Source organism: Strongylocentrotus purpuratus, unplaced genomic scaffold (genome assembly GCF_000002235.5).
Source record: "Strongylocentrotus purpuratus isolate Spur 01 unplaced genomic scaffold, Spur_5.0 spur5_contig_871, whole genome shotgun sequence".
NCBI lineage: Eukaryota > Metazoa > Echinodermata > Echinoidea > Camarodonta > Strongylocentrotidae > Strongylocentrotus > Strongylocentrotus purpuratus.
In genome coordinates, this window is record NW_022145581.1 from 250,327 (window position 1) to 276,625 (window position 26,299).

The 26,299-nt window shown below is 39.4% G+C and overlaps 1 protein-coding gene across 1 annotated transcript in view; it reads right to left on the bottom strand.

The window, feature by feature from the left end:
- Window positions 1-37: 37 nt before the first annotated feature.
- Window positions 38-26,299, bottom strand: part of LOC100892908 (WD repeat-containing protein 76) — a 28,815-nt gene continuing 2,553 nt past the window's right edge. The window contains exons 3-15 of the mRNA XM_030976713.1: window positions 25,597-25,682; window positions 23,448-23,559; window positions 22,165-22,230; window positions 21,382-21,456; window positions 19,091-19,242; window positions 17,124-17,277; window positions 13,479-13,637; window positions 12,839-12,969; window positions 12,092-12,199; window positions 4,456-4,608; window positions 3,798-3,863; window positions 2,820-2,922; window positions 38-437 (exon numbers count right to left, since the gene is read on the bottom strand). Coding sequence (XP_030832573.1) covers window positions 279-437; window positions 2,820-2,922; window positions 3,798-3,863; window positions 4,456-4,608; window positions 12,092-12,199; window positions 12,839-12,969; window positions 13,479-13,637; window positions 17,124-17,277; window positions 19,091-19,242; window positions 21,382-21,456; window positions 22,165-22,230; window positions 23,448-23,559; window positions 25,597-25,682 — 1,524 coding nt within the window. The 3' untranslated portion in view covers window positions 38-278. The remainder of the gene's footprint in view (window positions 438-2,819; window positions 2,923-3,797; window positions 3,864-4,455; window positions 4,609-12,091; window positions 12,200-12,838; window positions 12,970-13,478; window positions 13,638-17,123; window positions 17,278-19,090; window positions 19,243-21,381; window positions 21,457-22,164; window positions 22,231-23,447; window positions 23,560-25,596; window positions 25,683-26,299) is intronic.

Consider the following 26,299-nt stretch of genomic DNA (forward strand, 5'->3'; position numbering starts at 1 on the left):
AGTCAAAATAAACTCTGCTAGTTTCACCAAAGGAGCATGAAGGGCTTCCTGCTCATTATAAGTGAAAATGGACATCCAAGAGTAACTTAATTAAATGTCAGCATTGCAGATGAAATCACCTCTCCTGGGGGAAATTTCACAAAACTTGTCATCAGTGACAAATGACTTTATTTGTTATAAGCTACTGAAATCCTTGCTTCTGATTGGTTATCAGCATATTTGTCACTGATTTTTGTCATTTGTCATTGAAAAAAGGCTTTGTGAAACGAACCCCAGGTCTACGCCATGAAGACATAGAGCTTCCCGCTGGAGTTTCCACCGCCTCCACCCACTAGCAAATCTCTTGTAGGATGAAATTTGTTGATAGAACACACCGATGCGAGGTGCTCGTCTAAGAAATGATGGAGGGGCTTCCCTCTGGAGCTGAATACCTCGATCTAAAACAAAAGCAGAGATAAAAAGATGAGTTATTGTTTAACATGTCATTCAAGCCGCTAATCAGTAATTGTGATTCATTTTATTGTTGTATGAAATACGAGATTGTAAGATTCCATCTTCCAACAAGGTTCCCGCAGAAATTGAAGAACCAATTTATGAAATTCCATGACCTGCCATGACCCATATTGGCCTTTATCACTGACCAGATACAAAGTATACAGTCAAACCTGTCTACAGCGACCACCCAAGGGAAACACAAAAAGTGGTCTTTGTATACAGGTTCCTTTAGTGAATGTTTCAATGAGAAACCATTTCCAAGGGAAACTAAAAATGTAGTCCTCGTAGACAGGTGGTCACTAAAGCAGGTTTGACTGTTTCTTTAATGTTGTATCAAGACGTTCTGAAAGATGCGATTGTAATGCCTCAGTCACACCTTTGCGTATTGGGCTTGCGTATTGCTGCGTATTGCCCGAACGCAGACATAGGCAGTCATACCCAATAAAGCGCAATGAAACGTGCTCACTGCGTACTCAATACGCAGACTAGCGCAAAGGCCTGCGTTTGCCGCTCGCTAGTTTTAAAATTTTCTAAACTATCGCAAGCAAACGCAGAGTTAAATCATCTACGAGCGGATACGAGTGGCAACCAGTGAATGCGAGCAACAGCGAGTGGCTTAGCGCAAGTATACGCAACCATACGCACCTCTTTTTTTTGGAACGCGTGTCACTGCCTATAGCTGCGTTCCCTGCACGATTTACCTCGCAGGAGCTCGTTGTCGTTCGCATGATTGCGCGTATTGTTACGCTGTTGCTCGCCTACCACTCGCAGCAGCAAGAACTGTTGCAATTGCCGCTCGCTACGCTGCGAGTCTAGTTCGTACACCGTTCGCTTTAGCTCTCTCTCAATGCTAGCACCAACCACCGTCGCTGCGCTACATAACGTTAATAAATAAACATCATTTGCCTCTGCTTCTTCCAGCTGAACCAAAAGCTTAAGCTTTTGCGAGGCAGAGCTCTGCTCCCGGGCCATTTTTTCATTATATTGAATTTTCTTTTAGATGTAGACTCGTCAGAAGCCCGTAAAATGACTTTTATTTATACGCCGTCGCAGCCCAAGCGAGCTGGTACGCTGTAGAGCGAGCTGGCACGCAGCAGTACGAACAGCAGACGAGCTAAAGCGAGTGAACACGCAGTGAGACGTAACGAGACGTACTGGTGCGAGCGGCTAGCGAGCAGCAAACGAGCAAAGAACCAGTTACATACGCAACGTGGCGAGCAAACTGCGTATTGAATCGTACTGCTATGAGCAACAGCGAGCTATAGCGTGGTCATAGGCAACCGTAGGCAGTCTTAGTACGAGCGGCATACGAGCTGCCTACGAGCTAGATACGCAATAGTGTGACTGCTACCTTTAAATTTGCTGCGTGTTGCTGGGAACGGCTGCGTATTGATATACCCCGTACAGCGCAGCAATACGCAGCATCATACGCAAAGGTGTGACTGAGGCATAAGATTCCAGCTTCCAAGAAGGTTCCCGCAGAAATTGGAGAACCATGACCCATTTTTGCCTTTATCACTGACCAGATACAAAGTACTATTCACTATGAACATGATGGACAAAGAAAGAGGACAAAATATACAGGTCCTCATTCTACACTCAATAATGGCTGTGGTAGACAAAGGAACATCCTTCACTGCTATTATGTAAACATGTGTAGAACAGGTGTCACGTGCATATTCACCCGTTCCACACATTTTTACATAATAGCAGTGAAGGGATGTTCCTTTGTCTACCACAGCAATTGTGAGGGTAGAATGAGGAACTGTATATTTTGTCCTCTTTCTTTGTCTGTCATGTTAATAGTGATTTTGGTATGGGTTGTGGCATCCAAGCAGTGTACATACCACACCCATTGTCCGTTCAAACTGAAAGGGTGCCGTAGCCACACAAGGTCCAAACCCACGATTAATTTCGACAACTTTCCATGACTTTGGCGGATTTTTTCCCTTCACATTTCTGTGTCTGATAACTCAGAGATCAGTGAAACGGTCAAGAACCACTGCTATACACGCCATTGCCATTCATTAACATGTTACAAAAACAGGTGTTTATTTAGTGGAGGTTTACCATGTTGTATCGAAACGAGCCTTATCAAGAGACAACTCTTTGAAAAACCTAACATCATAGTTTGCTATATAATGTTTCTTTTCACCATTGATAAACTGTCTGTTTGACCTATTAATGCATATTGACTTTGCACCACTCAAAGAAAGCAGCAGGTAAAGAAATCAAAGAAACAAAGTGAGAGAAAGAAAGGTGATTTGTAAAAATTAGAACACAGTCCGTTTTAAGCTTTGAAGGGTAAAAGACTGATTTCTTACCCTTCGCGGTTGCGACAAGCTTCCTACAACATAAGCATCTTCTCTTCTTGGATGCCAGGCTGCTTGGAATCCTGTTAATGCTCGACCGGTTCGGTTATTATGACTAGAAGACACAAAGTTGAGATGAAAAGATCGTTCATCTAGCTGTTACTTCACTAAGCTATCAAATCTTTTGTGCATTCATTAACACGTTAATTCATGCCATTGTTCCTTCACATTTTATGTAATTAATTAATGAAATTGTTCATTCATTCATATAATATGGTATTTTCGCATATTTTAATGAGCTATGACCTTTGACCGACATACTCCGAAATCATCAAACTTAGGCTGTATTTTGATACCATGTTCCTTCAAATCTAATTTCATTAAAATCCGTCCAACATTACTAAAGTTATCGAACAAAAACTAAATTTTAGAATAATTACCTTTTTTTTTGCATATCTAATGAGCTATGACCTTTGACCTTAGACCTACATACTCTGAAATCGAACTTAGGCTGTGTTTTGATACCATGTACCTTCATATCAATTTTTTTGCATATATAATTCAGTATTTTTGCATATTAAATGAGCTATGACCTTTGACCTACATTCTCTGAAATTGAACTTGGGCTGTATTTTGATACTACACATTGTATGTTCCTTCATATCAAATTTCATTAAAATCCGTTGATACTAAAGACATCGAACGGAAACCAGACTTGAGTATTTTTGCATATTTAATGAGCTATGACCTATGATCTGCAAGCCAAATTTTTGAATAATTTTTTGTTGTTGGCATATTCAATGAGCTATGGCCTTTGACCTACATACTCCAAAATTGAATTTAGGCTGTGTTTTGATTCCATGTACCTTTGTGTCAAATTTCATTAAAATCCAAAGGAAACCTGATATGTTATGAAAGGACGGGCAGCAGCGTCACTATATCCCCTCCAACTTGTTGGCAAGGGGCTCATAAAGCTTTCATAAAACCTACCTCTGCCACAAAGTTCTCTTCACGTCAGACATCCTACCATCCTTAGCACTCTCAGTGTCAAAGATGCTGTAAAGAGACACATTTCACAGTTTTCTTGTTAAGAATAGCAACGAAAACAGACATATTAAAGCTTTTTCATCTTGCACTTGTCAGAGTAAATCGTAAGAATGAACAGAAAGTAGAAATTGGACAATATATGCATAAGGAACACAGGAACAAGGCGTGAGGAAAAAAACCGGGCTGTGATTGGCTGCATGAAAGTAGACGTACAACCAGCTGGTTAAGGGCAATGTTTGTAGCAATGCTAGCTAGAATAACACAAGATTCCTCTCAAACTCTGTTGGTACACTAGAGGGTCAGTGAGCTGATTATACTTTAGTTGTAATTCATCAAAGTCATATCTCCAGTTAAATCTGGAGCGCCTTGCCTTGTGATACCCTTTTTCAAGAATTTCTTGAAGATGGTCACTTTATAATTAATTTCATTAATTATTTGGCTTAACCTGCGCCTGCCCGGGAGTGGAAAAGTAAACTGAATCACTGTAACCCTCTGGTCTGAAAGATCCCCCCGGTATAACTGATTGGGGGGGGGGGGGGAGGAGTAGGTGGACCAGAACACAACCTTCTCTTTAAGTTCTGCTACGTTCTGTTAATCTTACCTGATTCTGTCATCCAGAGATGTTGTAAGGATCTTTGAACCAGTGATCGGTGAGAAGAATGCCGAGCTGACGGATTTACCATGAGGCATCTCTGCAATTGGTTTATTGGTTCCCTTACTCTTCATGCTGCGGATATCCCACAATGCAGCAGTACTACAAGAAAAAATAACAACTGATTATATATCCCAATTCACCTGGGTTTCCAGCATTTCATGAAGATAAGAGTTCCGTCTTTTTCTCCTGACTTTTCTATGATGATCATGAAGTTTCAAAATCTGGGATTTACACCAACAAGAACACAGAAACAGACATGCACATTCCTGATTTTACTAAAATATTCTCAGGTTTCGTGATTTTAGAAGATCTATGTAGGCACCATCATAAGGGGAGCCTTCCAAAGTTGCGACTGTGCCCGGACGCGTCGGGGCGTGATGAATAGAACAGTCGCGTCTCAAGAGACGCATTGAGGCGCAAAGGGGCGTGAAGGGGCGCAATAGTCACCCTCATCTGATTCTTGCATATGAAAAGAAACTGTCCATTGTTGGTATAAACCCGCTCTATTCTTCTTGCGCCCTTTTGCGCCCTACCAGGCGATGGAAGATTATCTTTCGCGTCATTGTTCTCGCTCGGGATGCGCGGTACAGCTTAAACTTGATATATAGCAAGTATTTGTCGGCCAAAGCCTGTCTTCCCCTCCTCCGGTTCTCGTTCTGATAAACATTCCATTGTTTGTAAAAACTTGATGTATTCTTCTCGCGTCGCGATCTATTCTTCTCGCGCCGTTTTGCGTCGTAACGGGCGGGGTATTATCTTTCCAATCATTGTGGAAGCTTTGCGATGTACATTGCTACAGCACAGCATGAACTTGTCTGGTGGGAGCGTCTTTGTTTCGGGGGGCAATCAACACACATTTTATTTTTGTTGGGTTTAATACGCCTCCTTTTAATTTTTGTGACGACTGTATGAAATGTGAAATAAAGATGACTATGTACCATTAATGGCTGTTTAATTGCGAGCCTGATTGTCCCCAACAACAAAAAAATAAAAGGCGAATGATGTGAATGAATACATGTATGCGGTTATAGTCGGCAAATTGATTACTGTTTAGGACGCTTGTTATGTTTGTAATTTGAATGATTATCAACATATTTGTATAATTCCCACATCGCGATATTATTCTAGCGTCCTAATAATGGACAAAGGAATTATCTTTCTCTCCCGTCATTCATATTCACGCTACGCGTTGCCACAGCCTGAGCTTGGAAGAATATATATTTTGTCAGTCAAATCCTCTTTTTTTCTTCTTCTCCTCCCTTGACTTGGTTCTAATAAACTGAAGGTTTGCTTATTAGGGATAAGGAGGATAACATCAAACAAAAGATCTACTTAAGATGACGCTCTTTTCATTTCACCTCGCTGTTTGATAAAGTAGAGTTCTGTATGGAACGAATACAAAAGAAAAGTTCGCTCTAAAGGAAAAAAACATAAAATGCTGTGGCAGGATATCACGCCAGAGATTTGCCTTCGAAAATTGCCCGTCCATACTGCGTTTTAAATCATAATAATTCCATAGCTCTTTTTAAAAGTGGAATGAATAGAAAAAAGAGTCTAGGAACTATATCGAGATTATAAAACATGTGTGTCATGAAGATGTAAACAAAAAGCGTAGCTTGATGGCGATAAAGTTGAGCAGCAAATGGAAATGCCATACAAAACATTAAGCAGTTCATGGTGATAATTTATCATTCGACTTCTACTTTGCGCTATATGTACTAAATGATCGCAAAACGGGCAGGGACACAAATACAAACATCGATTTCTGCTCTAACATTCGAATCATTTATTCGTAGATTTGTATAATTAAGTGGCGAAAGTGAAATTTTGAAATCATACTGCACAGATACAAAAACATACCAAACATGTTTTGATTCTTAATCCAAAAAAAAAAAAAAACGCAAATTTTAAAAGATCTTTTTAAAAGGAGGGAGGCGCTTTAGCCCAGTGGTAGAGCAGAGCAGCTCGTAACCGGGAGCTCCCTGGTTAGAAACCAAGTCGATATGCTAGTGCCCTTTGGTAAGGCAAAACTCAACATTACATTTCGTTCGGAGAGGTCTTAAAGCAGCCGGTCCCCTGTTTGCCTAATTCAGAGCATATGCTTCATGTAGCAGTCAGGTAAAAAAAAAAAAAAAGCAAACGGTACAGGAAGCTACTTTTTATGGATAGGCCTAAATTGAGGTTTGACTTAACTAGGGAGAAGAAGGATAACATCAAACAAAAGATCTACTCATGATGACGCTCTTTTCATTTCACCTAGCTTTAAGATAAAGTAGAGTTCTATGGAACGAATACAAAAGAAAAGTTCGAATGCTGTGGCAGGATTTCACGCGGCCGAGCAAGGCTATTGTTTGATCGCTATAATTGTCCGACTTGCTATAGATTCTTGTTTAGGTACACTATTAAGGCTGCGTATTGTGTGTGTGTGTGTGTGTGTGTGTGTATGTAAGGGAGGGGGCGGCGAAGTGAACGGCCGGACGTAAATGGCAGAGGCCCATCAGGAGGGCTCCGCTCGCTAGTTATAAGGACCGCTATTCATTGGACAACTATTCATGAAGACCGCTATTTGTAATTTTAGAACATGGTCATTATGCATAAGGGTCATGAATTCGTAATACGATATCCCCCTCCCCAAAACTAAATAAATAAATAGAAAACTAATGATGCAATAACAAATAATGCCCGGTAATTGGTGATAGCCGCCTATGAGCGGAACAATGGGCGCACCAACTATTAGCTGCTCAAAGAGCTGTCTTTTGTCATTGCGTTGCAATAACAATGTCCTTGTAAAAGTTACATGTACTATAATATCCGTATGCTATATAACACCCAATGTAAACATGACGTGTTCAGGCCTTATAACTAAATACAGTGCACCAATGCAGTGCACGTTAAAACAAAAGACTTTACTAGCGCTAGCTAACAAATATGAAACGTCAAAACCTCACGAGCAATTGATGACAACAAATTGTTACGTCAAATGCCACCACCAATACAGTTTCTTCGCGAAGAAATATTCAATCAAATTTCATGTTTGGAACATATATAGGCGATTTCGAATGGTTCGAGGTGAAAATAACGAATATCGTGTCCGATAAACACTCCTTCTTTCTTAAAGGTCCCATACGATTCAAACATAATTTACAATGTTTATTTGCAAATAATAATCTCTCTGGGAATATATCGATTTCCCCGATAATGCAGATATTCGTTTTTTTTTCGTAAAATTAGTTTTATAATTTTGCAGGGAGACAGTGTTCCTTATGATTCGAGCAGAATTTTGGTGAGTGCATTTCGAAAAAGAGCGTCTTCCATCTACCGAAACGTTTTGATAATGCAGGCTCCCGACAATACGATTATCATTTCTGTAATATCTTTAATTTGCAGATGTTTGTTCGTTTCGTATGACATATTTATAAACGCCCTATAATCTTATTTCAAGCAGAATCTTACAGTGTCTTTGATTATAAGTATCATTTTGAAATCACGGTGTTAAAATACAATAGCTGATTTTGCGAAGATTTAGAGAACCTACGTTTCTATTCTTTAAATCGATCTTGCATGAGAAAGAACAGATTGATGATATAGATATATGACCTATTTCGATCGGATGACAGAACAAAATAATGCAATATGAAACAATAATGTGCCAAAACATACAGAAAGAATACAATTATACATATCGTTTCTGTTTTGTTCGTGAACAAATTAATATAATTGAAGTATTGAACACATTGATGAACAGAAATGAACAATCATGCCAACGTCAATGCCTAAAACACTTCGATGTTGGGAGGGAAATTAACAATCAGAAATAGAATCTAAATCAATGTCATGTACGGAAAATAATAATGAAACAAATCAGTAGCCAAAGTGAAAATTTTAGAGTCAAATCTTTCAAGACGAGAGCGGACACACACGCGGGGATTACATGAATAACTAATGCGTTGGAACGGGCGCGAAAGCTTTTCAAAGTTAAGCTCCCATTCACAAATTCACAATTCACAAAGAGCGCTTCGCCGTTAAGCGCACCGCCCCCCCCCCCCCCCCCCCCACTGAGTGTTATGTAGGGTACGCATTTGCATGTTCCCTCCTTTTGAAAACAGCCCCCTACGTCCGGTGTGTAAAGTCAATACGGGCCGGACTTTTGTGTACTAGACGAGCCGGACTTTGGTGCGTGAAAAGTACCCCTTTATAACAATAAGTCTCCAAACAATAGCCAGATTTGAAATTCATATTGTGAGCATGTGCTTAAATAGTTATATCGGGATTTCCTGGTTATATTGAAGACGTGGGCTAATATTGTGTACATGTGTGCCCAGTATTTCTCCCTGATTGTTCGACCAACATTAAATTGCTATTGTCCAGCTGACTTTTCTATAGGCTTTTCTACCCTCGGCGCTGAAGGGCAGTGGCGGATCCATGGGGGGGGGGGGGTTATTTTTTTCCTTTTCTTGGGTTTGCCCCCCCCCCTGGCGCTCAAGGGGGGGGGGGGGGTGCAAATTTTAAAATTTTCGAGGGCCAAAAAAAAAAATGTGCACACTATCCCCCCTCCCCCCCCCCCCCCCCCTCCCCCCCCCCCCCCCCCCCCCCCCCCCCCCACTGAGCGACTTTTCGGCCGGCGCGATTTTCAAATTTTCGGGAGCAAAAAAAAAAAAAAATTGTGCTCACTACCCCCTCCCCCCCTCCCTCCCCCCCCCCCCAAACTAAGCGACTTTTCGGCCAGCGCGATTTTCACATTTTCAAGAGCAAAACAAAAAATTGGGCGCCCTCCCCTAAGAAATCCTGGATCCGCGCCTGCTAAAGGGATTGCGGAAAATTTAAACACTATTTGTGTTTCGTGATGACCCAGTAGAAGAAGAATAAGGGCTAGCCCCCCCCCCCACCCCTAAAGAAAAAATGGCCCAAAACAACGCAATCATTAAAAATTCCGTCTACTACTTGATACCAACACGCGCATGATGGATCATTATTTAGACAGCTAGTGAGACAGTTCTGTTACGAGAAGCAATTGAACGAATTGCCATGGCTTGTATTATTTGTTTTAGAACGCACTACGCTCTTTCGATACCACGTGGCCCCAATTAAGCACAATATATACGTATTTCAGTTCTTCTCAACAATGACCTAGATCTAAAACTGGCCGCGGCTGTAACCCCCCCCCCCCCCCCTTCTTCGTAAAGAAATATTCGTTAAAATTCTTTGGAACAGAATGATAAACTAATTTCTTCCTGAGATAATATCTCAAGAAGAAATTAGAAATCAAGAAGAAAATTTCACCTCGAACATATTATGTTCGAGGTGAAATTTCAAACATTATTTCCTGGTAACGCTCTTCTTTTTTGATGCATGTTCTATTCTTACGATTTAGGCATAATTTACTATGTTAATTTGCAATTGATAATCTCCCTGGGAGTTTTGCGATATCCCCGATGATACAGGTACAGTGTATTTAATTTTGTTCGTAACATTAGTGTTTTGCAAAGAAAGAACATTCTGAAAATGAGCGTCTTCCTTCTAACGAAACATATTGATGATGTTCCCGACAATACGGATATCATATGCATAAACAAAAATCGTAATACAGATAAAACGCTTTTTAAATCAAATTCAAGGAGAAACTACGACATTCTTGATTAAGTATCATTTTCAACATCAAGGATTTAAAAATACGTTATCTAATTTTAAGAAGATTCAAAGGATCTATGTATTGAAATAACAGACTGATGATATAATTATATGATTTATAATGATCATACGACAGAACTGTTTACAAGATTCAACGAAAATTAAAGAAAACAAAACATGCGATAACATCGCTAGAGGAAATATACACAATTTTAATGTAATATGAATCAAATAAAGTGTCAAAACATGCACGAGGAAAACAATGTCAGAGAGAGTGGGGTAAGTATAAAATAAAGTTGTTTTTGTCGTGAACAAATCAATTTGTATTAAAATTAATATACTGAACACAATCATGAACAGAACAGGAGGAGATGAAATAATGAACAATCATGCCAACGTTAACGCCTACAGAATTCCGATGTTGAGAGGAAAATAAACAATCAGAACAAACATTGTAACCAATGTCATGTACGTAAAATAATATTAAAACAAATCAGTAGCCAAAGTAATGCTTTTCAGAGTCAAATCTCGCAAGACGAGAGCGACACACAAGCAGGCACTTTACATGAATAAGTAATGCGCCGGACCGGGCGCGAAAGGGCGCGAAAGCTATTCAAAGTTTAAGCTCCCATTCACAAGTGTCAAGTGCTTCACCGGGGCGCGCCCCGGCGGTGTAATTTTGTAACAATGAGACTCCAAACAATAGCCAGATTTTAATGAGCTGGGAACCATCTGAAGTCCTCTCGTATCCGACGCAAAAAGGCGCAAATGGGCGCAATAAGGCGCCTCCTTTGTTCTCATATCCTGCTCTGCGCCCCGACGCGTCGCGGCACAGTCGCAACTTTGGAAGGCTCCCCTTTATATGATGTTTATCTTTTATTGGCTCTTGAACTCAAAATGAATCTATCGCACTTTCCAATTCGCTGGATTTGACGTAACCTGTGCCTAACTGTGAGGGAGAAATACAGATACCAGTAAGGCAAACATGAAATCGAAATAGTGTTTCTTTGTCTACTGTTTCCACTGTTCCTAAGTAAACAGAAGATTGCAGCCATAGTTCCTAAAACAAGGACATTTTGATGGAAACATTCACTAATCTATTTCTGTAATTTTTCTGCCTTTACGAAAACCAACTAAGTACCTAGTTGGAATTCCCCTGCTAATGTAAAGACTACATTAAGTGTTTTTAATGTATAAATAAATGGCAAGTGTGCGCAACAATGGTCCTACACTTATTCACTGAGCTCCAAGTTATAAGATACAGAAATGGAAAGCGTATTATACAGTACGTCATCATTAATATACTATTATACAACACCTACGTGGATCCTTGTCATTTGATTGGAGGATTGTTGGTCACATGATATTTAATAGATGTTCTATTGCACGGGCGTGCATTTTTGGTTGCATGCGGACTGCGTACCTCTCTGCCATGTGCGTATCCCTGCGTGTATCTGACGCGAAGGCAATCTGAATGCATGTAATCGAGAAGGCTTGACTCCATTTTTAACTTATCTTTAAAGCCCCACTGTCCTACTTGTAGCTACTTGCTCCCTCTATATAGAAAACTTCCCCAATAGGTGCCTGTTGGTCCCCCATGATCCTCTTTTTCTTATGTTAGTTGAGAGTTGAGTTAATGAGATAGCCACCTGTTAGTGACCTCGCTGTGTGGTCTAATCCCTTCTGGCCCGGTAGTATTGACGGTCTTTAATATAAGGAGTAAAGCATAATTTGTTGATTAACGTTACATTAGATCTTCTTCGATGTTGTATGAAACAAATAATGAATGGTTTTCATTCGTTCAATAGTGCAAATATTTTCATTCGTTGAAAGATTAACGTTAATTCTATTATCTCACAACCTTTCATTATTTGTATACTACCGTTTTGTAGAGTCATATCTGAATAAGGCTTAAGAAGCAATCATGATGATCATATAAAAGATAGAGGCTTACCGATCAGTTGAAGCTGTGACGAAGTAGTGCGGCATTGTGGGGTGGACCGAGACGGTCCTTGCATTGCTTGAATGTACATGGTAAACATTCTCTCCACCCTTTCTGTTTCTAAAAGAAACAATTTTCAAAAATGGTATTTGATTTGTTGAATAATAATAATAATATTTAGTTTTTATATAGTGCTTAATATACTATTACCCCGGTCATTGGATTCAGTGCTTGCCCGCACACACTGTGTGCACAATCTCCACTCCCTGGGGAGCATTCCAGCCAGGCGTTACTTGATGCTCAAAAACTGTTTGCTACAGCTTCGTAACGGTAGCCGTGCTAAGGCCAGGGTAATAACCTCCCTCTGTTCCTCAGAATAGTTCACTAGATCGACGCGGCATAATAAATGCTGTACATATCATTATTATTATTATCAAAACCATTATTATTTACCTCGATTGAGAGTGTACTACAACTACGTTGCAATTAATATTAATAAATACTGTAGTATTATTATCATTATTACTATTATCGAAACCATTATTATTTACCTCGATCGAATGTCTACTACAACTACATTGCCAGTCCTATTAATAAATGCTGTAGTATTATTATCATTACTATTATCGATAACATTATTATTTACCTCGATCGAGTGTCCACAACAACTACGTTGCCAGTCTATTATCGATAACATTATTATTTACTCCCTCTCTCTCACATGGTGCACCCGCAAGCCTACTGTATATTATTATTTACCTTGATCGAGTGTCCACAACAACTACGTTTCCAGTCCTGTAATGCTGTGTGACAAGGAGAGAGCTACCATCTGCCGACATGAAATCAAAGTAGCTGGTCCAGATGAACTCATCTTCATCTGCTCTATATACCTAATAGAGGAAAAATAGAAATCAAAGAGTAAATTTGTTAAGTTTATTTATTTTTGTTTGTTTGTTTATTTATCTATGTTTTCAATGTACTTACGTTATAGAGTACCGAAGCTGTGACGTCATAAAAATCTATTAGGAGCCAGAGCATATAACACTGAGTTCCTGTAGAACATATATTTATTCAGATGGTCATATCTCAGCCAATACTTAATATATTCAATTGGTTTTTAGAAATTTGGATATTATTTTGATGCTCTTTCGGAAAATGAAGAAAAATTTGAGAAATTCTTGATGACGTCACACTTCACCACTCTATATGGTGATGGTGGTTCTTTTACCTGACTGCTAAGAAAGCATAAATGCTTGTAAGTAAGCAACCAGACGGCCGAGGGACCTGGTAATGAGGATTAATGCCTTACCAAAGGGCACTTTTTTCTGACTCACTCTGTACAGGTTTGACTGTATCACTAAAAAGTAAGAGTAAGCTGCTCTGGGTTAACAATTCATACCTCGTCAAAAACAGCTTTGGCGAAGTCGCCACATCGAACTGTTCCATCATATGAAACAGAGAAGAGCTTGTTAGGATCGCTGGGTGAGAATCGAAGGCATTTCACTTGGTTGGTGTGCGGAGCGAACAGGAAGACACCATCGTCACCTTTCAAGGAATTCTGGGTCGGTACAAGAACAAAGATAATGTGAAGATATCAAAGAGCCTGGAGTTACATGTACATGTATAAGTACTATTATATTCCACATACTAAGAATCTTGCTCTACGATTGGTCAAAAGTAAATCATGTGATACAAGATAGTTCGCCTATCATTGATGGGAGAAGAAAAGTTTGTTGCACTGTGTAGATAGTAGTACTATCTAAATAGTGCAACACACTTTCACTGAAGATAGAAGTACTATCTACACAGTGCAACACACTTTCACTGAAGATAGAAGTACTATCCACACAGTGAAACGCACTTTAATTGTATATGTTGCGTTTTTGCTCACCTCTTTAAGCGCTTTTAGTATTAGTACGCGAACTTTGGTCACGCATGAACTATGGTCACACCACCATGCTGCATACACTGTACGTTTCGTACACCGTTTGCTAGCTTTTAATTGATGACTGTCTTGTTGCTCTAAAATAACTGAAGAAGTGAAATGTTTCTGATGTGGAATATAAAGCAAACTAGCAGGAGGGGGGCTGGGGGTGTAAATAGATATATATAGAGACTGTCTAAATTAAAACCACCAAGAACTTTATTTGCCATTCAGGCCATTAAAAAATATACATGTTTAGCGTCCCCGCCCGCTTCCATTTTTGGGGGCTGCCTCCTATTTTTTTTTTTTTAAATATTTTTTAAAATATTTTTTGAAAGAAAAAAAAAAACAGCGTCCCCGCCTGCTTCCTTTTTGGGGGCCGCCTCCTATTTTTTTTTTTTTTTTTTTTTTTTTTTTTTTTTTTTTTGAAAGAAAAAAAACATGAAAAGCACTGCTAAATTGTATTTCTGATTTTAAAAAAAGAAAAAAAAAAATTGTCGGCCGCCATCTTGAAAAATAGCCAGAATGTCAGGGAAAATGTACGGAGCGGCCATTTTGAAAAAAAAAAAAAAAAAAGGGCCTCCTCCTTCCCATTTTTCAAAAAAACAGGACGCTAAACATGTTTTTTTTTTGATTGGCCTTATATAAAAAAAAAAAACGATCCAACTGTACTTGTAGTTATTCTTTAAGCCACTGGAACTGCGTAGAGTTCCGTAGTGTGGCGTACCGACTACGCAGAAATTAGGCTGCGTATTAATGGGTAAATAGTCCCTGCGTAGGTTATGCGTAGGCTGGCGTACAGGTTTGCTTATGGTTGCTTACTGTGTAGAAAGCTTTTACTGCTTTGACGATCTGGCGTAGGGTAGCGTACTGTTGCGTAGTCATGTAGCGTAGTGTTGCGTAAAAAGGCGTACTTTCTGCGTCAAGTTTCTACGCCGTAACTACGCGAAAAAAATTAAACATGTTGAATCGTTTTCGTTCATTTTGCGTACCTCTTTCCGTCCCTCAGCATATAGTAACGTAGGCCAGCGTAGTTGGTACGCAACACTACGTAACTCTACGTATTGACGCCCGCTTCCATTTTTGGGGGCTGCCTCCTATTTTTTTTTTTTTTAATATTTTTTAAAATATTTTTTGAAAGAAAAAAAAAAACAGCGTCCCCGCCTGCTTCCTTTTTGGGGGCCGCCTCCTATTTTTTTTGTTTTTTTTGTTGTTTTTTTTAATTTTTTTTTGAAAGAAAAAAAACATGAAAAGCACTGCTAAATTGTATTTCTGATTTAAAAAAAAGAAAAAAAAAAATTGTCGGCCGCCATCTTGAAAAATAGCCAGAATGTCAGGGAAAATGTACGGAGCGGCCATTTTTAAAGAAAAAAAAAAAAAAAGGGCCTCCTCCTTCCCATTTTTCAAAAAAACAGGACGCTAAACATGTTTTTTTTTTGATTGGCCTTATATAAAAAAAAAAAACGATCCAACTGTACTTGTAGTTATTCTTTAAGCCACTGGAACTGCGTAGAGTTCCGTAGTGTGGCGTACCGACTACGCAGAAATTAGGCTGCGTATTAATGGGAAAATAGTCCCTGCGTAGGTTATGCGTAGGCTGTTGAATTGTTGAATTGTTTTCGTTCATCTTGCGTACCTCTTTCCGTCCCTCAGCATATAGTAACGTAGGCCAGCGTAGTTGGTACGCAACACTACGTAACTCTACGTATTGACCCCACGCCAATTAGTGACCCGCAGGTGTCACAAATAAAGTATTAAAAATATGCTCATCTGACCCTAATTAAACGCCTAAACCCCCGAGCTTTCGGGGGTTTATGGCCCCTTGAAACCCGTGGACCCCACGCCTATATTGTATATACACTCAACTCGCCGCGATCTGATCTCTCCCCCCCCCCCCAACTTTGAAGAACGTAACCCCCGAGCTTTTGAGGGTTTATGGCCCCTTGAAACCCGTGGACCCCACGCCTATATTATATATACACTCAACTCAGGACCCTCGGAAATCCGCGGGATTCTAGAGGGGGGGGGGGGGCGCAGGCAAAAAAAAATTCTAGTTTAATAACTAAGTTTTCATGCATTGATTTGATGCAAGAACTGTAACATAATTAATAGACCGTAGATTGTGATTATTTCTGACCATGAATTTCGATAATCATTTTTCAAAGTAAAATTTTCACAAGAAAATCAGACAGTCGTTTAAAAACGTAGACATCAGTAATACTTTTACTAAATCTATTCACGAAACTATATTGAAATCGCGGCAATAATGATGCAAACCAACAGATAACAATTTCAAAGTGTCAAATCTCTTCGACTCGAGCTCAGCTCAGCTGAACTCACACACACTCCAGTGTAACTCCAGGAAGCTCGAACACCGACGCCGCAGGCCTCGGACGTCTGCGGTGCGCGGTGCCGGTGTTACACTGCACTGTGTGTACTGTATGTGTGAGGACTGAAGGCAGCTTGCGACTGAACTGTCAGTCCGATGGTTTTCTTGTGAAAACTTTCCTTTAGAAAATGATAATCAAAATGTAGTATACATAACCGTCATAATCACAAAATAAGCTTTGATTTCATACCTCCATTCACGAAAACTATATAAAAATCGCGGCAATAATAGCCAATTCCACAGAGTAGACTCTCCCGCGGACGATGGCACCGGGCACGGGTAACCCGAGGGGAGGGTTCAGGAGGAGATAGCTGCACCAACTTCGGTCGGCGATCTCATTAAAAAACAAAAGAATACAAAGGCTGGCGGAGACATCGCGCCCCCTGCGGAGCCTTAGCGTATTACTTATATAGATAATCACCTTTTGGTTTCAGGCTATGACAAACTATAACCTCTCGGTGATCTGGATGTATACGCTATCTTTCCTAAGCCTCGCTTCAGAAAGATAGCTACATCCAGATCGCCTCGGAAACGATAGTATGTCCTATCACCTTCACCAACGGTAATTATTTGCTTACTAGTATGTTATATCATAGCCCCCTCTGGCCCGTCGGCTTGTTTCCCATGACAAATAGAACTGTACTTCTGTAAAGTTTTAAACCTGAATTACTGGAAAAGACGTGTGAATTATTTTGCTATCCCACGGCCATAAAAGGTAACTGCCTACTCACCACATCCCAAAGTCCAATCTTGCCCCACCTATCTCCAGCCACTACGATGGTCTTCTTGACCGAGGGATGAACAGCGACGGAGAAGATGCGGCTCGGCACCACCTTAGCCATGTATTGAGGCTTCATCTTCATCTTCTGCAGTTTTGAGATAAACCTTTCAAAAAGGATTAAAAAGATCATTAATGACAAAGGAGGAGGAAAAGACGAAGAAGAAGAAAAAAAAGAAGAGAGAAGAGAGAAGAGATAAGAGAGAAGAGAGAAGAGAGAAGAAGAGAGAAGAGAGAAGAGAGAAGAGAGAGAGAGAGAGAGAAGAGAGAAGAGAGAAGAAGGAGGAGAAGAAGAAGAAGAAGAAGAAGAAGAAGAAGAAAAAGAAGAAAAAAGAAGCAGCAGCAGAAGAAAAAGAAGCAGAAAATGGAGAAGGAAAAAAAGAAAAAAGAAGAAGAAAAAGAAGAAGAGAGAAGGGAGAAGAAGAAGAAGAAGAAGAAGAAGAGAGAAGAAGAAGAAGAGAGAAGAAGACGAACAAGAAAAAGAAGAAAAAGAAGAGAGAAGAGAGAAGAGAGAGAGAAGAGAGAAGAGAGAAGAGGGAAGAGAGAAGAAGGAGGAGAAGAAGAAGAAGAAGAAGAAGAAGAAAAAGAAGAAAAAAGAAGCAGCAGCAGAAGAAAAAGAAGCAGAAAATGGAGAAGGAAAAAAAGAAAAAAGAAGAAGAAAAAGAAGAAGAGAGAAGGGAGAAGAAGAAGAAGAAGAAGAAGAAGAAGAGAGAAGAAGAAGAAGAGATAAGAAGAAGAGAGAAGAAGAAGACGAACAAGAAAAAGAAGAAAAAGAAGAGAGAAGAGAGAAGAAGGAGAAGAAGAAGAAGAATTCAAAAAGAAAAAGAAGAAGAAGAGAGAAGAAGAAGAAGAGAAGATGAAGAAGAAAAAGAAGAAAAAGAAGAAAAAAAAGCAGAAAAGGGAGAAGGAGGAAAAGAAATAGAAGGAGTAGAAGGAGGAGAAGGAAAAGAAGGAGGAGAAGGAAAAGAAGGAGAAGGTGAAGAACAGCTCTCTTTAGTGACCGCGAGATATACAGCTACAGGGATTGTGGTCCTTAGCATTGTATCGAGACTTCATCTTCATCTTCTGGAGTTGTTAAAGCCCCTCTAAATTGTTGGGAGACCATCAAATGTGATGCCAAAGTTTCACTTAAATTGTATCATAATGTGAAACACAATGTCATTTAACTCTTAAGCTGCCACCCATACAATGCACCCAATGCCACAGTGCTAATCCCTATTGTGCCAGCCACAAATCTCCTATGTGCCAGGTTAATTTTAGGGTTGGTTCAAGTGCGTGTTATTTAAATCTTTACAAAAAATAAATTGCTGAATTACTCGAGAAAATCCAATCTGACTGTTGTATACAAAGACGCTTAATCCAAAGCCGATAATCTGATGCACGCGATGGTACTTTCAATAGCGCTGCAAAAGCACTCAGCACGGTGCAATGGGCATGAACAATAACTGTTATTACATATGCGTGCTAGCGTGCACAAAGCAGAGTAGCGGTGGCTCGCTAGCTTGAACGTACCAATCAATCGATAGCGCGCTCGCATGCACAGAGCACTATAACAATAGCGCGCTAGCAGTCTAATGGCAGGATATGAGTTAAGACACATTTCTGCAAGGATTTTCAAAACAAATGTAGGTTTTCTGCATACAATAGAAAACCCAAATTATTCATTATTTTATCAATATTTGTCTTGGGGGGGGGGGGGGAAGCAGAAGTGTGTTTTAAAAATACATCTTCTTTCACATTATGATACAATTTAAGCGAAATTTTGTGATCAAATTTGGGGCAAATTTGGGGCTCCCAACACTTTAGAGCCTGGGCTTTAAGTAAACCTTTCGAGAAGGATCAAAATGATACCTAATGACACCTGGCAAAATATTATCAACTACATGTGCATTCCCTAGAAAAGAGGGTCAGAAAACTTACTTGTCCAAGTCCTTGTCATCAGCTGTGACACTGGTCTTTTCACCCCTGGCGAGGGCAGCAAGACCTTCCACAAAGTCCCTCCCTGCATCCGTCTTCTCCTCCTTCTTGACATTGGTGGCATCCATCTTGAGCGGGTCAAAGGGCAGTCTCTCCTATAACAACGAATCAGGAGAAGCTTCAATTATAAAGAAATTTTTAGCTAGCACCCAGTAAATCAAAATTGTGTGCTCGATCTTATAATTGAAAACAAGTCAGAAACTAGATGGATCTTCGACTGCACACAGTTGAAATGAAGCCTCCGCCATAAAGCGATTTTACAAACCAAAACAGAAGCAATTTTTGAACTTCAGGTTTGATTGTAATCCATTAACAGGTTAATCGTGATTACAAGCTATTTTTCATATACATGTATGACCCTTTGATCTTTGACCTCATGACCCTAAAATCTAATCAGTTCGTAATAGCAGTTATTGTTCATGCTCATTTTACTGTGCTGAGTGCTTCACACACGCTATTGATCGCACAATCAGATTATCAGATTAACCCAAAATAAACTTGGAACAGGGGGGATTTGTGGCTTGGCAAAATGGGGATCAGCCCTGTGGCAGGAAGAGTCCACAAAGTTTGCAAATAAATCATAACAAAGTGAGGATTTCATACACTGGAATTAATATTGTTTGGTTAAATTTTTACTTATCGTCAAAATTGTAATAGAAGCATGAAATCATACACTTTGAACATGGAGGTTCTGATTTTTATTTTCTGGATGTCTGGCTTGTCTGCACAACAATTTAAAGATATACTTCAGTTCTGGTAAAAAAGAAAATGAATTCTCACAGAATCAAACAAAACTTACACTGGATGCTGGATTTTGGTAGAAAATGTATACCGGCTGAGTAATGTACATAGAAAGATAAGGAAATCAAGGTACCGGTATGTAGGCCTGACACCATTTGTGTAGTCCCATATACATCTTTCTTTGTACAGTGTTTGTTACTAATTTACCAAGACTGGGCCAAATTTATTATGATTTTGATGACTCCAGAACCTAGCTTGCAGTACACACCAATACTTAGATGCTACATGATCAACTTTTTCTGATTCATTCTACACCTTTTTCTTTCACAATGCATGACCAGAATTCAATCTTTAAAACATGACATCGGATAAAACTAATCCCAATTAAGCCCTTGGCTGTACGTGTCGCAGTGCGGCGTTCACCAGTTACATTATGCCTTAGAAAAACATATTATGTACATAATAATAATATTAGGTAGTTCTTATATAGCGCTGTTCAGGACCGAAGGCCCTCTCAAAGCGCTTTACAGATATATATTATCACCCGGTCATCAAATTCAGCACAACTGCACACAATGTTTGCATACATGTATTCTCCACTCCCTCGGAGCATTCCGGCCAGGCGTAATTTTTACAAGTGCAAACTTGCTAATCTAAACACATTAGCTTTCGCATACATGTATGTACCCATTTAACACCTGGGTGGAGAGTGGCAAAAATGAATGTAGATCGGACGAGAATGGGGTGGTGTAAGGTCAATATGGCAAGATGGGGCTATGCCCATGAAGGAGATACTCTCTGCGACTGCGGAGAGACTCAGACGATGAACCACCTCTTGCAGTGTGGCGGAACGGGATGCAAAGATGAAGACCTGGCCCTTGTTAATGAAACGGCAATTGCAGCAATCAAGCGATGGAAGAACTTGATTTAATTTAATTTAATTTCAGTTAAGGAACTTTACATTACTATCTTGATCTAAGGAGACACGAATGAACGAACGAATGTCTTGCCGAAGGACATTAATGCCGTGGAGGGACTTGAACCGCGGACCTTGTGATCCACAGTCCGATGACATATCCATTACATTTCACTTAGTCCCGTCAAGATTGACTTACGCAAGGTTATCAATTATTCCTATGGTACAGGGAGCCCAATAAAATTCACGATCACACATCCCCTGGACTGACAAAGTTAGTAATGAGGAAGTTCTTACACAAGCTGGAGTGCAAAGGAAAATGATACGTGAGATGTTGATTAGGCAGTTGAAGTTCATGGGTCACATTACAAGTAAAGAAGGCCTAGAGAATCTTGCTTTGACAGGGAAAATTGTGGGAAGAAGGAGGATACTTTGGATGGACAGTCTGCAGAAATTGTTGGAAGAGAGAGGAGTGAAAGAACTGGGAGTGGTACTAATACAGAAGGCTAGGAACCGAGGGTTGTGGAACAGCATGATCGCCAAAGTCAAACTATATGGCACTTAGAGACAGACTTACCTTTAAGCTCTTCAGACACTTTCTTCGGCTACATTTGTGATACTTCATACCAGCTCCTCCAAACTTTGTCTTGTCCTGAAAGAAAAAGATAATAATTTGCATCTGAAATGGATTGTGACTCACAATTAGTATCACTTTCAGCCAGTTTTTGAGCGTCATGTAACGCCTGGCTGGAATGCTCCCCAGGGAGTGGAGATTGTTTACACATTGCGTGTGGGCAAGCACTGAAACCAACTACCGGGGTAATAGTATATTTGTAAAGCACTTAAAGACATTTGTATTAAGCGCTACTAATAAAAATTAAATATTATTATTATTATTGAGATCCAATTCAATTAATTTATTTTCCATTAAAATTCAAATTAACAAGACATAAAAAATACCCCAAGATAAGCAAAGCTTGTGAGAATGGGGCCCTGTAATAAAATAAACAAACAAGCAAATTATAATGAAATATTGTAAAACCAATCAGAGCACAAACACACCCTGTTGGCCAACCTTATTCATTCACATGCGTACGATCACACCAACACACACCCTCTGCTCAGCCTCACTAAAAGTGGCACAAAAAGAAAACTTGGCAACATAAATACGATTGATAGAGATACAATTAATGTACCTCCCCCCAAACAAAATTAAAAATAACACTAGAGTACTGCATACTGCAGAGCACACAATCAGGGGTGATAGTGAGCACTAAAAAAAAAGTTTTTTTTTTTTATCAGGCCTGCACAATAAAACAATTTCATTAGTTTACGTAACACACACATTCAACTGTCTTACCTTACAGTACAAGCACTGTCCACAGTCCTCTGTTCTGGCGCATGCGTCACATTTACCACAGGCTCGCTAAAATGGAAGATAAAACTTACTTATTAGCATACGGCCAAACATATTCTATAAACTAATATTGATAGTAATAATGTAACTACTACAGTAAAAATTTCTGCAGTGATTACCTGAAAAGAAATACGTACCATATATCTATTCTTCTTCTAATGATAATGTATTCACAAGCTATTTATAGGCATACATAATGAGCCCCATGACCTTTGACCTCAAGACCATAAAATCTAATCAGTTCATTAGCTCTGCAAGATATACATTTTTTTAGTTTGATGGTAATCTGTCTATAGGTTCTCATGATAACGCGATCACAAGCTTTTTTAAAATCCATAATGAGCCTCATGACTCTTGACCTTTGACCTCATGACCCTAAAATCTAATCAGTTGATTGGCCTTGCAAGATACATACATGACCCAAGTTTGGTGGTAATACATCAATCTGTTCTTGAGAACACGATCACGATCACGAGCTGTTTTGCATACAGAATGAGCACGGTGACCTTTGACCTCATGACCCTAAAATCAAATTAGTTTATTGGCTCTGCAAGATACATACATGACCCAAATTTGGCGGCAATCCATCGATTGGTTCTTGAGATAACGCGATGACGAGCTACTTTTGCATAGATGAGCCCTGTGACCTTTGACCTCGTGACCCCAAAATCTAATCAGTTCATTGGCTCTGCAAGATATATGACCCAAGTTTGGCGGTAATCCATCTATCGGTTCTTCAGATAAGAGGAGTTTTTAGTTGGTATTTTCTCATGATTATAGCATAGGATTTACCGGTACACCATTTTATATTTTCAGCCTGCAAAAGGGACAAACTATCTTTAAAAAATATGTGATACCGTAGACAGAATGTGTGTACAACAGAGAGCTTATACCACAAGGTTGATCAGGGGGGTGTTTCACATAGATCCTAAATTGAACTTATCTCTAAGTTGGACTTAACAATTATGGAAAGCCGTAGGCATCATTGAAAATAATTTATAAAAGGTATTTCAAAAGGCATAAAATGTTGATTCAAATTATTCATATTTTCTATTATCAAGGAGATTTCATGTTCTTGATGTGGAGTTTAGGAAAAGTCTAAAATACTTCAATTTTTGCTTTTGGAAATATTTAATGTCAAGGCTACACATGGCTCTCCATAACTTTTAAGTCCAACTTAGGATCTTTGTAAAACACTCCCCTGTAAATGTTTACTAATACACTACCTTTAACCCAAGGATAAAGTTATCAGGCAACGCCGATCCATCTGCGCTCTTGTTCTGTAGACGGAGCGAGCGCGGTCTCTCAACAACCGGAGCAGATTCTGAACTCCTCTGTCTAGATTTAAAATGAAATACAAACGTTGTGGATAGAGCACCTTAAACACATTTTTTTGTGCATGACTGTGCGATAGTATAGTATTAATGACTGCTTTGAGAGAAATAGTTGTTTTTATACGCTTAAGGGAAGGTTACAATTGGGCAATTGTAACCTTCCCGAGAGCGTATAAAAACAACTATTTCTCGAATATTAAAGCAGTCATTAATACTTTTATATGCCGAAAACAAAAGAGTCAACTAATGACACCACCTTGGTCTTTCTCTAGTTTATCTGCACGGTTGTTTTTTATGAGTGTATCTTTGAGAGTAGACTAGATCTAGATTCTAGTCTAAGCAAGATATTTTTACAATTTTGGGGGTGGGCCGGCCCTATGGGAAATATGGAGAAGAACCTGCGCTTTCATTTGACACCTCACTTATTGAGTATCACCTTAAGGATCACAGCAGATAAAGGTTTGAATCTTGAATTGAAAAAAAAAACTTGACTTTTTTTGCATGGTCGCGCAATGCACGTAGACTGCATAGAGACTGCATGGCGTGCAATCTCTATGGGAAGAATTTCAGCACACAACATCGGGTGCGCTATCAGACACCCTGACTACTAGATCTATTTTCGTCTACGTCTATGCTGGTACTCCATTTTCAGCAACCAAACGAACATGTTTATGGATAATTTCACGTACCATGCGAAGAATTGTCGTCTTGTATGAAAATACCGACCAATTCTTCGCAGGAATAGTTAAAGTTTATGAATGCAATTTCGACCAATCAGATGGCTGGGTTTCTTAAGTGAGGTATATAAAACAAAACATGCACCAAACACAAAATGTTCTACTCCACAATAGCCAATGTTGATTATTTTATTCACAAATCTCCAAATTTGATATAGCAGGTAGTGGTACCAATTTAATGCACCTGGATCAGGATGGAGAGTAGCAAATATAGATTATTATTATTATCTATATAAGGCTTCCAAGGGGTACAATAAATCAGTGTATTCAATAACTTAAGCGCAGTACCCGGATGACTGACCAATATTGTTTTTGTATTGCTCAGTAAAATAAGCGCAAAATAAGCGCGACACAGTCAGAGGTCAAATAAAATTAGACACGCGCAAAGCAGGGTACGCTTATTTTGCGCTAATTTTTAAACCCTGGGTTATGTAAATGAGGTTTTAAACCATGGGTTAAGTTAAACCTTCTTTGTGAATTCGGGCTAAAGCCATATCTACTGGTCGAGTTAAGTCAAAATTTGTTATTTCGCTTGTCAGATTACTAATAATAGATAATAATGATAATATTGTATGGCTTTGTTTTCGTATGATACAAGAATATATTGCTCTCGCTAAGACAATATCAGACTCGTCTTTGACTCGTCTAAGGGTGCGGTTTATTGGGTAGATATGTAGATATGTACATATCGTACCCCACTATCATACCCCACTATCTAACCCCACTATACGAAAGTGATTTGCGGGATGTCGCGTTTTTCGTCTCTTCGCGATTCAAAATAAAGGCCTTGTGTCTGCGCAGCTGTTTCGCGCCGTTTGACCCGGGAAGCAGACAGTTTCTCGGAGGTCAACTACACACACATGCTTGTACACAACACATGGCGAGCGCTAGCCTCCGAACCGGAAATTAACCTGGGTGGTCCGATTCGTATGTGGGGTTCAAAACAGCTTTGCGTTTATCATCTCTCAGAAACGTGATTCTGGCTGTATGTCACATTCAAAACACACCTTTTTGCGTCTTTAGATATGCCCATATCTAAAGACCTTTAAAAAAAGGCTTTGCGTTTATCACCTTATTAATTTGCCTGAAAGACGTTTGAGAAACCTGATTCTAGCCAAAAATTTGGTCAATAAACACACCTATATATTGTCATAACTCGAGCAATATATTCTTGTATCACACTCAAAGTCATCCATCTTGAATATTCACCAGACCAAAACACTTCTCCATAATACCATAAAACCAAAACACCTCTATGGGAATGAGATATTTCCTAATTCAACGAGTTAGCAGCCTCTGCCTACCGCTTTAGTCCTCTGGTCTGTGTTTCGGGTTTCTTGGCTTGCGGATTCTGGGCCTGCGGTGTAAGCGCCACGAGATTCTCCTTGGCCTAGAAGATCAAGGTCAAAGGGTCAAAAGTTCAAAGGTTAATAGTGAGAAGAGAGCTATAGTATGAAGGAGCAAGTTTTCCTACAATGACTCATTTAATACAGAAGAGACAGATGTGGCATTTACAGACAATCAAAACAGACACTGTTACAATAGGTCATAAACAAACGTATATATACAGTGCATCCCAGAAAAAACAAAACCGAGAACTATCGATGTTTGATCATAACTCGATAACAATTATAATTAATAAATGACACATATATGTAAAGCTTAGATCCTCCTCTTTCATTTGAAACCACTCATATAATGCATATTTCATGCATGAGTGACTAAAATCGTTTCGTTGCACAATCAACCGTAGACGAACGACTTCATGCATGGCTGATTGTCAACGAAGCGGAGTTAAGTCTTTTGTCAATTCTGCTTGTTGCTATGGCAGGCAGCCAGTGAAAACTAATTTGTTTGATAAAATTATGGAAATGCAAGCACTACTTTAAACAAACAGAACTTTGTTCTTCCTAGCTCATTTTTTCCTGATTGAGGTGTCATATGAAAGGGCAGAAACTCAAGTTTCTAGAAATGTGATTTTCTCTTTAAAATTCAGATACCGTCCGC